At 41.5% G+C, this 15,862-nt stretch overlaps 1 protein-coding gene across 1 annotated transcript; it reads left to right on the top strand.

Moving 5' to 3' along the window:
* The first annotated feature begins 1,607 nt into the window (after positions 1–1,607).
* cers2a (ceramide synthase 2a) lies at positions 1,608–14,535 on the top strand. The gene is made up of 11 exons (XM_047604185.1): positions 1,608–2,026; positions 8,345–8,518; positions 8,648–8,765; positions 8,965–9,083; positions 10,209–10,266; positions 10,418–10,468; positions 10,599–10,691; positions 11,223–11,351; positions 11,638–11,744; positions 12,578–12,731; positions 12,821–14,535. Exons 2-11 carry the CDS (start codon positions 8,346–8,348, stop codon positions 12,959–12,961), a joined length of 1,143 nt encoding a protein of 380 aa, XP_047460141.1. The 5' UTR covers positions 1,608–2,026; position 8,345; the 3' UTR covers positions 12,962–14,535.
* The last annotated feature ends 1,327 nt before the right edge of the window (positions 14,536–15,862 follow it).

The raw sequence follows: 15,862 nt of genomic DNA on the forward strand, positions 1-15,862 counted from the left end.
GAAGAGGCTGAGGTGTGCGCAATCACAGCTGCACCAAGTCTGTCTGCCACAGCACTTTGGGTTTGGTCTGATGTGTCTAAACAGGCCCTGGTCTCCTTTGGTATGTCTAGTGATATGACGGGTGATTAGTGCCACAAAAACAAGACCCAACTCAGTCCGGTTGTTAGTGCTGAAATTTGATGAGAAAAAACACACAACATGTTATAACGTGTTAATGTTGGGGGAAAAATCCCTAATGCGTGTCAATGATAGGATCAGGAAAGGATACAATGTATTTGTAGTAGTTTGGTTGCCAGAAAAGTCAACATGCATACTCTAGGGCCTTGCAGCATATCGTTATTTATATACATATATACATACATACATGCATATATATATATATATACAGATCCGGTGTATCAAACTTAGGGGAATACTATTGGCAGAAATGGGTCATCATTTTTATTAAGTGCATCATAACCTTTTGAAAAAAGAATCATTGTGTTTGTCATACATGACAGTGAAGCCTCTTAAACCAGCCTTGTTGTCCAAAATAGATAAACAGAAACATTACTACTAGATGCCACTATATCGTGGACTGCATGTAAAAGGTGGACGCAGAGTTGAACTCTGAAAAGAGAGGGAAATTCAGAAGTGCATTACCACTAGTGGCCACTAGGCGCTGACTCCAAAGAAATTTGTGGCTCCAAGGTGAATATGGATTAATTGGTGAAATTTGCTTCTGATCAGTGTGCTGACGGTCAGTTTGATTGTAGACACGCCTGGAGTTATTCACATGTCTGGTAAGGAGTATTTGAGTCACATCCACCCTTTGTTCCCCCCCAGCTCCTCCCTGTCGTCTGAATCCCTGTACTTCAAGATTCATAAGAAAAGAAAAAAAAAACATACACGAGCAAGACATAGACATAAGAGTAAAATAATAAAAAGTATGACGTAGTATGAAGTAAAATTTACATTTAATATACAGTAAGTAATACATTTAGCTAAAGTGACTAGCTACGTGACTGTATTTCCTCCTGTCTCTGTGTAATACTGATACTAGATACCAAACTTCACATGGCATGAATAAATTATCTTTCTATTACAATGCTAAAGTACTAAATACTAGTTTCAAAATGTTAACACCACAATGCACACTGATCAGCCACAAAGTTATGACAACTAATGGGTGAAGGAAGTAATATTACCCCTCTTGTCAGGATACAATGTTTTTCGGGGAAACCTTTGGACGTGGCATTCATGTGGATGCCACTTTAGACATGTAGCACCCACCTACACCAGAACAAACACCCCATATCAATGACCCTTCTTGATAACACTAACAACATCCTGTTACCAGACACCACACTACACCCCCAGCAGGCCCGTATCTATTCTCAACAGCTGACGTGAAGTCACACGGGAGACACCCGCGATATTAGGAATGTGGTCATAATGTTATGACCACATTCCTAATAACGCGTATATCGTATGACACGAATTCACGTATCCAACGAGCCTCTTCTCCCTTAGCGGCACTAACCACACCTCATACGCTGCAGAAACTCGCGTCACTAAACAGCCTGCCCCCTTCTCATCCTCTTTTTTTTTTTTTTTTTTGCATACTATATGAAATCCACTTTATCGGACCAATTGAAGCAACCGGCTGAGAGGCAACAGGGCGATTTGGACAACTTTGATCAGACGGGGGGGAAAAAGTGAAGAGTTTCCGCTTTGTGTCAGCTCGCAGCCGCGGCCACAAGGGGAGACTTTTGGAGGAGAAAGTGCGACATAGTTTTTTTCTCTCTCTCCCTCCTCCTGTATTGAGAATGTGGTAAACCTGAGGTTAGAAGGGGAAGGAGAAGGCGGATTGTTGCTCACTGAACAAACAGCACGTTGGAGCGACTTTAATGGCGAGAACTACATGAAAACCGCTCGGTGGCAACAGGAACAGAGGACGAGAAGAAGAAGAAGAAGAAGAAGCAGGAGCATCGGAGCCGCAGTTTATTTTCAAAGTACATTACCTGGCTGCCCACGGTGAACAGAGGTAAGAGGACTGCACCGTTACACGATGGGCGATGCTTTCAAGTTAGGATTGTGAAATAAAACATCGGCTGCTTTTAAGACCAAAATTGTGCGCCTCTCCTCGGGCGCGCACGCGGTTATGTGGCTATATTTAGACAGAAATTGGAGATGATTTGAGTTTTAACCCATAAAACGTAGCTCCAACTAAAGTTTTCTCGCATTGAGCCTACATCAAAGTTTAGATGGCATACTAACAGGCCTCCCACTATTCTTTCCCCAAGTCCCGATGTCTGTGGTGTTTGTTTAGGAACTCCGATAAAAGGAAGGTCGCGAAAGGCTTCCGAGCTTAACCGACAAAACACCAACGTCCTGCTCAGGGGAAGTACTGAGGTTATTTGCAAATGATAAAACGGCCATTTATATCGCCTAGGGTGCAATTTACGCTCGCAAGTTTTTTTTTTCTAACGTAAAGCGGAGATGTCGCCAAGCGAAGTTGGGGCAACTTTCGCTTTTTACGCACCGCGTCCACGCGAAGTTTGTCGTATAAGCGGGGTTTGTTAGTGGTAATTCAACAAGAATAAATGTGGCGGTTGTGAAACTTGTTCAGGGCTCCATCTCACTGAGTCAGACTGGCTGTTCCGCTATGTCCGGGAGACTCCCCGCTTGCGCCACGCGTGCGTACACTGGCACTCCCTGCGCGAGTTTACGCAAACAGCGTAGTCAAGAGTCGGCCCGATGGAAGTTAAAATGAAAGGTGAACTTCTACAGTGTCCCACAGCTGTAGTGAAAACACACACGCTTGCCACAACCTACACCAATGGGGAAAAAAAACAGATGCGCTCCAACATAACAGCCCTGCTACCACCAAATCTCAGCGGAATCACTGTTACAATGTTCAGTTTATAGTAAAACATAACACAAGAAGGGTGTTGATTCAACAGTAGCACGTGTTCCCTGTTATGGAACCCAGCCCACTGACTAAAATGGGGTTGTCAGAATAATAGAAACGCGTGTAAGTTCAGCTCAAAACCAAGAAACTACCCCCTCTAAAATGAAAAAACATGGTTGAATCAAACTAACTAATAAAACTAATACTGAATTAATAATCTGAATGTAGCTGGGATTTAGTCCTGTTACCTTTGGATGCATTCATTTTTACCTAAATCATCGCCAAGTGAGTGCATCTGATTGAGTTCTATTTTTCTGTGTTGGATGTTAGCATTTCATTCCTATTCATAAGGCTCAACATACCACATTTACCTCCTGGGGCTTTATAGTCTCTACAACATGTGACCGAGTCTGTCCTAGGAGTTTTGAGTTGAAACTAAACCCTATTAAGCATTTAAGTGACAGTTTTATAGATTCAACGCATAACAAAATGGTTAATGTGTCGTGTTTTTTATTACTTTGACAGTAAAGACTGTATTATGGCTCTTATGAGATATTGTGTGGAAATACGACATGTTTAATTTCCGAAAGAGCGCAACCAAACTCTGACACGCAAACCGCTCACCAAGAAGTGGACCAACTCCCTCCATTGTGAACCAGACTTTTGGTGCCGTTGTTGTATTGACGTGTTTAACAAGGACCACAAGGTCAAAAAAAAAGGTCTGCAAACACTGCCCCTTGTGTACTCAGGAAATGAGCATGCTATGCATACATAGTAGTACACAGTATGGCAGATATGTCAGGACACCAGTGTGTGCAGAGTACGTAATTTATGTGGCCATTATGACACATACCCAAGCCTCTGGTTCAGGAGAGGCCGGATGACGCCAGCTTCTTTGTATCTGTACATATGAGTGCAAGGTCATATGGGGCTACAGTAATGTAAAGGAGTTATTTGAATTCTGCCTTAAGTCAGCTTTACTCCCTCAGCATATTTTACTGTATGATCCATCAAGACCTAACAAAAGGGTCCAGCCTTTTATATAATATTAAATATTACTTTTGCTGAGGCTCTCTTAAAGCTCATTTAAGGTGCTGCTGGACCTAGACGCTGTAACCTGCGCCGGTCAACTGAAACTTTCCCCAAAATTACAACAAAGTCGAGCCATACAAGTGTTTTTATCTCCGAACTTCCTCCGTTAACTTTTCCTCAACGTGTATCATCTTGACTGATCCAAAACAATTAGAAAATCAGACCGATCACAGCTTTTGAGCTCTGCAAGCGCCGCATAGTTACATTTATGGGGAGGTGCACATCAGCTACAGGATTAGGGTCTGGGTAGGTCCTGGTTTGTTGCCTGTGTCACATTGATGCAGAAGCTTGAACCGCTTATTATATTAGTACCATCTGTACACAGTTTAAACAGTATGTCTCACAGCAGGTGAAATGGGGACACACACTGTCCAGAGAGCTACATATGACACCTTCAACACAATGTTTTCCTGACAAATTGGCGATGTGGAGACTATGATGGTGAGTTTTGAAAGCTAATGTAGGTTCTCGGAGACAATACATCTAAAGGCTAAAACTCTTGTGTTTGATCTGGCTCAGATTCTATACAAGAGCAATTTCAAAACTGTGCAGTGTCCTTTTTTTCCAAGATATGTAAAGTTGTATGAGCAGAGTGCGTAAACATAACAAATGCAAGCATGGATTAAATGACAAGAGTGGCGGCGATATTTGTTCATTTTGTTTATTCAAATTCCAAATACTGACTGTAGATGCACTCGTCCACAAAGGTCTCTGTGCACCTCCTCTTTGGTGTTTCCATAAAGTGGCAGTTTGGCACCGGCAGACTAGACGTCCGCCAGTAACAGAAGATAATACAACAAACCAGTTCATGGACACATTCAAATGCTTTTTATTTGTTTGTTACTGTTCGTGATGGGGGATGTCCGTTAAGAGAGCTCGTCCAAAGTTTACTTTAGCTCTTAGAGGTTGCACCCACTGGTGCTCGACTTGTTCTTTGGCTCTCTATTGATCTCTGCAAGTCTAAAAACCCTTTAGGAAATCATATGCCGGTAGGAGCAGATACCTCACTGCTCCCCCAAAAAAAGCAAAAAAGAAGAAAAACCTGTCGCAGCTGTCACACGCAAACCCCAATGACACACAAGGATTTTTATTCCATCTCATCTGTGCATACTTTCATTTCTCCTGCGTGTGATGATGTTGGCAGTTTGGGATTAAGTTTCAGTTCCTGTCCTGTGCGGTGTACGTTGTTTAGTTTAGATCAACCACAGGTTTAACGTGTATTTTAAGTAGCAAGGTGCGCACCTGGGAGCTTCTGCAGCCCCGAGGTTGGTTTCCAGTTCCCCCTGTTAGACAGAAAATTCCCTGGCATGTCCACCAGAATCCCATAATTCGCTCCAGGACTGATGACAAACCTGCACTCATTAACATGTTTAACCAAAAACCCACAGAGAGACCATTCTGTGTTCTCTGTCCGTAGGGAACAGATTCAATTTAAAAGACTTAACCTGATCTGCTGTCAGCTAGGCAACACGGTGGACACTTAGGACGAGATTATTTCAGTGACATCTGAAATGAGATGTGACAAAACTGGAGGAAGCCGGTCCACTAAAATCCAGACGCTCATTAGCTTCAAAAGTTGATATTTGACCGTTTGTGCTTCAAGATGACTTGGACGTCCATTCAGCTGAAGACAAACCAAGGCAGACGAAGCCAGTTTGCAGAAGCACAAGGCATTCACACTAGAGTAACAGTAGGTTAAAGTCCAAACTCCCATTTGAATTTCCTTCTTAAATGATTTGCATCCAAAAGGTGCTCACACACTAAACTGTAAACACAAAGGTCAAGGTTGGCAATCAGACTCACAATCTGCTGGTGTGATACTTTATTGAAATCCACAAGTGACTAAGGCTTGAGCTGTTCTCTGCTCTCAACTGAGTTCGTGTGACATAACATCTGCTGCATGTTTCTGAACTCTGTTGACAAAGCAGTTAGCGCTGGTGTTAGCACTGCTGCTCCTTTTTACAGCATCGGCTCACTGTGGTCTTAAGGCAGGAACAAACCAAACGGATATCGAAGAATTACTGGCAACAAAAGGCCGTCTGTGATGTCATCTCACGTCGCCTATGTTTACACCAAAAAGCCGCACTTAATCACTCGACGGTGACTACAGAGGGAAGAGCCGAGCGGAAAATAGGAAACAGGTCTTCATAACAGCTGGTGACAGTAGTCAGTGTTAATATCATTCACAAAGTGGAACTGCAGGAGCTACTATTAGCTGGTAAGCTATCAAAAGCCACACATCAAAAGCTGGCCTCTCGTAAATCATGCCGATTAGTCGCGGCGCAGTTTATTCATTGTAGATAATCGTGTCGATGTGAAAATATTTGCTCATTTGGGTGTTAACATTAGATTAATATATAAACCAGGGCAGTCTCCTGGATGCATTTCAACATTTCTTCTCTTGCGCCGGTTTGCTAAACTCATATGTCAATTGTAGAGGTTTCTCTCAATGACTCAACTCCACGTGCTGATTCTGCTGAAAGGCCGATGACGGTGTTGGAAACGCCGGGGAAAAACTAGGGTAACCGACAGCCCAAATATTATAATATGTCTAATTCCTTTAAATACAAGAAGATTTTATCCCCCTTCTGCATATAAAGCAAATCACTTGTCTCCCATTGCTTTGTAGCAGCTTGTTGGTCCCAAGTTGATGTTCAAGGCTCTGGTTTCCTGGTCTGTCTGGTTGTAACGCTCTTGAATATTTCTCACTCCACATGTAAAAGCAAATGTAAAAATGTAGAAATATTGCTAGTGTAAGGATGGAGCTCTTCTTGCCGTTGCCGCTCTTGATATTACACGAAAATGCCTTCAACGGTGGCGCTCCACGTGGGTTCAACTGAGGCTCCAAGCCCGCTGTCACAATAATGAATGTGGGGATAGAAACCAAAGTCGTGGGTGATTGACCTTTTGGGGGTCTCTGTGCTTGTCATATTTTTCAATCAGTGCCAATTGGCTGCGGTCTCTTAAAGTTCACTTCAGCTTGGTAGTCGCCCACTCAGGATCACCAACGACTTTTTTTCCATCAGTGGTGGTTTCTTGTTGCCACAAAGCTGCTTGTCTCTTCCTCTGTGTAGCGCTTCTTCAGAAAAACATCTTCGCTTTTCTCGTCTGCTGGCTCCACTAATGTAGCAGCATCCTCACGGGTCTTAAATCTGTGGTCGTCCAAAGAGAAATCCTTTCAGTACTCGCACCACAACAGATTCAGGAGTTTCTATTCAGAGAATGAGTTGCTCACGTTACGAACTTGCGACGTCTTAATTTGGCGCGGTCTTCTGTACCAGATGCTCAGAGCTTTTACACTGAACTTTAAAATCTTTCTGTTTGGTGTCGTTTTTTTTTATTATTGACACAAGGGAAACCCACATAATATAATGAAGGTTGTCATAATGTTATGCCTGATCGGTGCGGTTGTCCATACTATACTAGCGGTGACGTATGTTTTTATTACCTCACCTTTTATTCGTTTTTAATTTATGGTCCCACAGTATCAGCGATTACACTTAAGTGGGCAAAGGTCAGTGTGTGCTCACATACCACATTCAAGGCCAAGAATGCGTGTGCTGACTGTGACATAATTCCTGCAGAAGCCTTTTGAATAACACGGCTGTTGCCCATTTCAAATAAACTGGAGTTAATGTCAAGATCGAAGCATAAAATACTGAAAGTATGCAACGCAGCACAGCAGTTAAGTTGCCAGAGTAGTTGTTTAGTTCTGTTTTCTCCAGAGGTTATAGTGGAAATGAAATAAATCTTGCTCAAGACATTATGTAAATTGGGCAATTTCCTTAACCCAATTCCGATACACGGCATGTTATACATCAAGTTGTTATATGATAAAACTGTCAAGTGCAACTCAAATGCTGACGATGAATAAAGTTTTCTCTTTGAATGGGAGCTCATGTTTCTCTCTGCCAGCCTTTTGGAGATACTCAAACGTGGTACCTGTTGGGAATGTGGCACATCTTTAAACCGTGCGTTTGAGCAAATATATCATCCAGGTGCAGAAATAGCTGATGTATTTTAAGGAGCTGAAAAGGCTAAAGCTAACTTTAGTGCCCCACATGAATTATTTTATTTTATTTCCTTCTCTGAGGCATTACAAGAATCCTTGCTTTATTATCTCCCTTCATCTTTCTGCCGGGAAATGCCCAGAAGCCTGTTGCAGATACTCAGTGTGATTAATAACTTCAAATCAATACTCATTCCTCTCCGTTTCCTCTCTGTCCTCTCAGGATATCGTCGTCACGGCTGAGTTAGTTGCTGTATTAACCTCATGGGAAAATCTCAACAGAGATTTTTTTTTCGTCTTAATTTCCTTCTGCCAGATACAAAACTGTCCAATCTCTCTTATGTCTGTAGGATGTTGTCACGGCTGAGTGAGCAGATATGGGCCGACTGGATTTGGTTTCCTGAAGGCCACGGTTGGGATGACTTGAAGGATCATGATGGCAAAGTCTACCCTAAAGTGCAGGACCTCTGGGCTACTTTCCCCATTGCTTTGTGCTTCCTTGTCGCCAGACAGATATTTGAGCGGTGAGTCATCTCCCATCGGTGACATGTCACAGTATTTGCTTGTCCGCCTCCTCTACCTCCCTGATTTGCATGCATCTTTCTGACAAATGCGAGGTGATATATAAGCCGGTGTGCTTCTCCTCTTTCCAGGACAGTAGCGATTCCTCTGGCCTCTCTGTTGGGAGTGAGTGACAAGCAGCGCCTTTGTGCTCCCCCAAATCCCATCCTGGAGTCCTATTTCTGCAGCACATCAAAGCATCCCGCACAGGTACTCATCCTGCATGGGCGCGGTGTTAAATCCATATTGCATCACCTTTGACAATAGCGCACCTTGAGCCTAATTATAGAAATCAGGTGGCATCAATGGACATCACGTCTTTACATATGAATCTAAGTTTGCTAACCTCATTTCATGACATCTAACGCGGTGCTGACCCTTCTTTTCTTTGCCCTGCTTTTGTTGTCAGAGCTCCATAGAGAGTCTAAGTAAACAGACGGGCTGTTCAGTGCGACAGGTCCAGAGTTGGTTCAGGAGGCGGAGGAACCAGGAACGACCCAACAAGCTCAAAAAGTTTCAGGAAGCCAGGTAGGTTAGCGCCCTTAGCCAGGGTTTAAGCGTGTCCTTCCACCTTCCTATGAAATATCAGACAGTGTTTCATTTTGTAATTCAGCATATTTTCTTTTCTTTTTTTTTTCTTTTTTTTTAAGGGTCTGATGTTTTTTCTCATAATTTATTGGACCTTCAAGACATGATAACATTACAACATAGGAAATTGTGTCTTAAATGTTAACCTTCACCTGCTTGTAAAAGACATTTAAATAGTTGGGTTTATAACTAGTGACATGCAATGAATGGACCTTGCCTCGTTTTTAAGAGGTTACAAGCTGAAAGTGTTAGAAAGCTACACGTAAAGGCTCCATGAATTTAATGTTTAAATATTTTTATGTGACTCGTCTTCCACTAAATGTTTTCTGTATGCCAGTCTGATTCATTTATTGCCAAAAAAATAGGCATCTATGATGGTTATTTATAGTGTTTTAGAGTTTGGAAAACCATGTTAACATGTGGGTGACTCATGCTGCACTCGGGGGAGGGAACTAATTTTGCAACCAATTAAATGCTGTCACAAATGCGTATGCCCCTCCCCCCTCAGTCAGCAGCTCTTGAGAGGAGGGCTGCTCTCCTGTTTTTCAAGGAACGCGTAAATCTTCTGAAACAAGCGTCCGCTCTGCTCACTCTTTATCATGGGGGCTTGAAATCTTAGTGACCTAGAAACCTACAACGAACGTGTTGAACTTTCAGAAACTCCACAGGCAGCAGTTCTGTTTGTAAAACAGTAACCGCGTTTTATTGCTTGTGTTCTTGTAAAAGCTTTAATTGTGCTGTATTTGACTGCTCCTGTATGCACACATGACTATTTCATCATGGACTTTCAGGGCAGTCACACCCACAAAATAGGAGCTTTTTGGGCATTTCTCAAAAAACCTGTTGCCAAACAACCCAAATGATGACAAGATGTTGGTCAATTATAAAAGCCTGTTGAGCTTTTCTTTTAGACGCACGTTAACTCAGAAACCTCATGCGCTTGCCTCAAAGCCAAATGTTTTGTGCCCTTGTCTGAATATAGATTTTGTGTAGAGATGGGATGTTTTTCCTGCTTTGTGTTGTGTGAAATGATCCTTTACCAGATGGTTGTGCGTTCTCTTACAGTTGGAGATTTACCTTTTACCTTCTTGCTTTCTTTGCTGGCCTGGCGGTCCTAGTCGATGTGAGTATGTGGTTAAAATCTGCTTAGTGACGTAGCGGTCGTAAAACCATTCATTCTTGTTTCTTTTTTTCGTTGCTTTTCAAAATAAACTGTGCCTGTGGTGCTGCGTTGGCTGCTGCCATTAACACACCAGTGATCTGTCTCCCCCCAGAAACCGTGGTTCTATGATATAAAGCAGATATGGGAAGACTTCCCAAAAATGGTAATTTCACATTTCAATATTCTCATATTTGTTTTAAGGTGCAAGAGCGCACGCATCGCAAATAGCAGAAACTGGTTTCTCTTCCACTTTTAATTTTATTTATTTGTTTTGTTTTTTTGCTTTTTTCCAGCCACTGTTGCCTTCGCAGTACTGGTACTACATGATCGAGCTGGGCTTCTACCTCGCGCTGCTTTTTAGTGTAGCATCTGATGTCAAACGTAAGGTAAGCGCTACTCTTTGCCTATGATGTTTCTCCTCGGATGATTTCTTAGTTAATGAGTGACCGGATCTTTGTCGGGGATCACACCACGGGGTTCACCGTTTCATCCACGCAACTGTTGTTGTGAAAACCGGTCGACCTTCAAGCCCGTCTCTGTGCCAAAGCTCCTTTTATAACTGCGGTTCATAAATGCAGGGAGCTAATCCGTTAAACTGTTTTCAGGAGCAGGTTGAAATTCACCCTCTGCAACTTAAAGATTTGTTTTGTAACTTTTAGCCGCCACTTTTTTCACAGTTTTCACCCGCCCAGTGTGTGTGGATTTACTTTTGTGTTTCTAGCTCTAAAGCCGTAAAACCTTCTGCGTGCGGAGAGTTAATCATTTGTAAAAAAAGAGAAAACAAACAACAAAAAGAAAAAAAAGTATATCAAGCAGACGAGCGCTGTCGATTAGTGACCGATCTTTATAGCTTCATCAATAAGTGACCAAACGCTGGCAGGTCTGGGGGTTTACATCACTCTTTTCTGTGTCAACAGGATTTCAAAGAGCAGATAATCCATCATGTGGCCACCATCACCCTCATCAGCTTCTCCTGGCTGGTGAACTACATCCGTGCAGGGACTTTGATCATGTTAGTGCATGATGCCTCCGACTATTTAATGGAGGTATGACAGCAGGATTTGAATGTGTTATTAAATTAATACAGTAGTGTAAAAAGTGTAAAAATGTAGCTATTTGTATTTTTTAGTCAAGCAATATATATATATATATATATATATATATATATATATATATATATATATTAAAGCTTCCTGCTGAGTCTTTGATAGTTAAGAGCGCTCGACTCCTCACATAGTTCACTCTCTGCCCTCTAGAGGAGAATAAAGGTAACTCTTAACACCGTGATCTCTTTTTTTTTTCTTCTTCTTCTTTTTTTCCCCCCATTTCCAGTCAGCCAAAATGTTCAACTACGCAGGTTGGAGAAGAACCTGCAACTATATCTTCACCGCGTTCGCTGCAGTATTCATCGTCACCCGTCTCGTAATCCTCCCCTTCTGGTAAAAAAAAAAACATAATCGTGTGTGTTTAAATGTGTAACAGCAGACTTCCTGAACATTTGGGTAATGAGTAAGAAAGCTGGCAGATGTTTAACCGTCCCTGGTTCATCTTTGACTTGCAGCTGCTCTCTGCAGCGTCACCGTGATGTGTTATGATAAGTGATGATCAGTTTCAGTGGGAAAAGTCACAATGTGAGACATTTAAAAACGGCAGAAAATTCTGTTAAAAGGATGAGATGCAGTACTGGTAGGCACTGTGTGTGTGTGTGTGTGTGTGTGTTATCAAAAGTCTTCTGTAGGTCAGCCCTCAGTTCAGTTGCATAGTTGTGACAAACATGCAAATGTGTGGTTGAGAGAGCCCACGGGCCATTAAAATAAGTAAAACATGCATATGCATTTGTGACGTCTTCATTCGCAACAAATGGAAAAGCAGGCCAGCTAGACAAATAATGGAAAACAAATGAGGGGAACGTCCCTCCTCTTTGGCGTGTCACAATAGCAGCATTGTGCAATTTCATTAGGCGGACACGAATGCCATCATATGTGGGAAGCGGCACTGAAATGAAACACCGTGAAGTGTTGGAGCTGCTGGTGCTTCGTTCAACTGTATTCAGTGTATTAGCACGCAGGTCTCACGGAAGCACGCGCAGATTTTGTGTTTTGTTTTGCAGAAACTTTACAAATTTTCTAAAAAAAAAAAAAAAAAAAAACTTAACTTGAAACACAACAACAGAGCCTCTGTCTCCATTCCTGGCTTCTATCAATGGGCTTTTGAGGGTGACTGTAGGTGGCTCTGACTGGCCTCTCTGTTCTGCCTTTGTCCTCTTGTCCAGGATCATACACACGACGGCCGTGTATCCGCTGAGTCTCTACCGCCCCTTCTTCGGCTTCTACTTCTTCAATGGGCTGATGTTTGTGCTGCAGATCCTGCACATCTTCTGGGCGGCGCTCATCGTGCGCATGGTCATCAAATTCCTGCCGGGCAACGTGAGAAACGTTCCTCTTATTTTATTTTTTTTTTCATTTTTTTTTAATTTTCCATACTCGTGTAAATCACTTTGCCTTCGCCTCGACAGGACATCGTGGAGGACGAGCGGAGCGACAAGGAAGAGACGGATTCGGAGGATGAAGACAGCAGCCGCGAGCGGAAGTCTAAAAATGGCCACGTGCAGAATGGCCACGCCCCCCTCAACAACAACCACAGGAAGGCGGAGTGATTGGACAGTGAGAGACAGAGACGAGGATGCGTGAGGAGGGACGACGGGCCCTCGCCTGAAAGCCAAAGAACGTGAGCGTGGCATTTTGGAAGAGGCAGCACACACACAGATATATATATACACATGCATATATATATATATATATACACACACACACACACACACACAAACTCATGATAAGAGCCTTCCTGAAACCCCGGTAGACCAACGTGGATAATTACACCTCTCTGTGGATTACACTAAATTAAACAAGAGAGGAAGACTGCAGCGTGGGAACCACCATGATCTGCTTTCAAGCAGCGCAGTGGTTTTCTTGTTACTCTTCCTCTTTTCTCCTATTTGGCAAGATTCTGTGCTGGTGACCAAGTTGCCATACGTGCCTGCTTGTAGCTTTATGTTTTATTACTGGAAGTGTTTTCAGGTGGTCAGGACGGGCGTTCCCTTCCTGGAGTCAGCTAACACTCTTCTAAGTATTGCTGCCCTTAAACTTGACTGATATTTTGCTGTAAATAACCACACTGAAGTCTGAACATTGTGTCGATCACTAGCGCGAATGCGGCAGTGACTTTCTGCGGACCATAACCCGGTTTAAGTCTATTTACTAACAATAAATGTCTCCCAGACGTTTCGGTTTGGTCCTCGCTAACGGTTTGGAGCCAGCGCTGCTAAAATATACTTGTTCCCGTCGGAGTTCACCGTAAATATTTGGTGACGAATAATAATAATTTTTAGCTGTTTCGAGAGAAGGTGCTACGTTTGCCACGTGTACTGAAATGTGCCTTTGTCTTAAAGTGCTTTTGGGAAGCAGATCGCACAGAGATCATTTTTAAGTGTTGCTTTATGTTTAATGTCTTTTTAGTTGGGCGACTTTTAGTTTTGTTTTATTTGTTTGTTTTTTTTTTTCCAGTACAGATTGAGGTCTAAATTTGGGAGCAATATGTTTGAGCGTAACCCAAATCAATCAGTAATAGGTTATAAAGGTTTGGTGGACTGAAAAGAGTCAATGGCGTTTCCATTCAGTGTTGTTTTTTTTCCACATCCATCCAAAGATGCACTTTATGGCTTCTTCTACACATCCACGTCGGCTACAAATCCAGTAAAAATAAATAATAAATAAATAAATAAATACATTAGTTATGATTGACTCACGGGGAAATGTCATTTTCTTCTAGTTTAAAGAGTATGATTTAAATTTTGTTCCATTGTCTAGTCTGTTTGTCTTGTTTAAAACAAAAGAACAGTCAAATGAGTAAAGAGGTAAAAATGAAACACCAAAGCATGGTTTACATTTTTCTATTTCCTTGTCATTTTCAAGTGCCTTCATCATTTCAAGTCTTAAATGTAAAAACAAAAAAACAAAAAGAAAGAGTGAGAGAGTGATTTCTTTTCTTTTATCTGTATTTCTGCCATCTTTGTTCCCCAACACATCCAGCATGTTGCACTGGGCGTTCCCAAAAGGCATCTCGACCAATCGCCTCGAAGAGCTTTGCTTCTACTGAAGTGTTTTTATTCTGCGTTATGTGTTGCTGTAAAATCCTGAGGATGGCGATGATAAAGATAATTGTGGATAACTATTCTGTGTTTTTTTGTTGTTGTTTTTTTTTTTTGTTTTTTAAAAAAAAAAAAAAATTTGATATTTGTCTTTAATCTGATCACTTCTTTAACCTCCTGCGACCTGAGCTTTTATTTGGTACCCATTTTTCATTTCTCAGAGGTATTTGGGATGAGTAGGACCTAAGATATATAAAAGCTAAGCATCATCTTTGAATAGGAAGTAGTAGTTTTTGAAAACAAAACGTTGTCCTCATATGTGGACACAGGGATTATTTCATTATTTATGTTATAAAGAAGTTTGTTTATTTTGTTTATTTTAATGCCTGAGCAAAGACAGAATTGCAGACAATCAAGTCCCAAAGTCCTCAAACGAGTACTTGCCTATTAGGACAAATTGCTAATTTGTTAAATTTGCAGGTCATATCAAACTTAATAAACATAAATAAATAAGTTTTAACCTTTGCTACCACTAGATCGCACCCTAAGGACGCAGGGTTGGGTGGGTTTAAATGAAGCAAAATAAGCTGCAATAAAACCTAAAACCTAACGTCCCCATATGAGGACGCAGGGCCTCAAGAGGTTAAATATTCAATGTTTTATGAAATTAAATAGTGAAAGTAAAGCTCCCATTAAAGTAAAAATGTCAAAAGTGAGTAAGTAGAAAATTATGAAGAAGATGGTGAATCCAATAAACATTTTTCCATTTATGATAATAGAAAAACATTGACTAGTATCAGATTTTAATTATAATTTAATATAATTAAATTAACTAATATACAGCATTTTTTTTTAAAAAGGAAATTATTGTCAAAATTCCCCAAAACTGCACACTTTCTAATTTTACCTAATTTTTCAGCACAAAATTTCTTAATCCCAAAGATTACAAGAAATACAAAAAAAATTAACAGCTTCCTTGTACATATAAAGTCATTAGTTTAAGTTTTTACAATCTGCACAAGGTTCACTTTCTTAAACATTCCTTCTTGTGGTCAGATTTCGTGGCTTTCATCAGGACTGAAGTGCAATAAAAACTAAAAGCGGTCTAATAGTTCCACTCCACTTAACCTCATTTTACTTTATAAAAAGAAGGTCTTAGTCTTTAGATTTGATTATCCTAATTCCCTTTCCCTAGATTGAACTGAGTAACATGGTCGTTGGCCTGTGGAGGTGGAACGAACGCAGTGTCACGTCATTGCTCCCACCGGTGTAGAAGAGACCCGACGGCACCATGCTGCTATTACAGTATCGGATGGCACAGTATAGTGGTGGCACGCCGGCTGGCACACCTTCTGGATGAACTTTGTTACCAGAAATATCCCAAAATATTTGACCTTTGAGTTTTAGGTT

Source organism: Mugil cephalus, chromosome 14 (assembly GCF_022458985.1).
Source record: "Mugil cephalus isolate CIBA_MC_2020 chromosome 14, CIBA_Mcephalus_1.1, whole genome shotgun sequence".
Lineage (NCBI taxonomy): Eukaryota > Metazoa > Chordata > Actinopteri > Mugiliformes > Mugilidae > Mugil > Mugil cephalus.

Bases quoted from the DNA above. Each gene is read 5' to 3' on its own strand.
- cers2a (XM_047604185.1), top strand. From the start codon at position 8,346: ATGTTGTCACGGCTGAGTGAGCAGATATGGGCCGACTGGATTTGGTTT. The intron at 10,267-10,417 runs GTGAGTATGTGG...GTCTCCCCCCAG, and splicing joins GCCTGGCGGTCCTAGTCGAT to AAACCGTGGTTCTATGATAT. The intron at 11,352-11,637 runs GTATGACAGCAG...CCCCATTTCCAG, and splicing joins CCTCCGACTATTTAATGGAG to TCAGCCAAAATGTTCAACTA.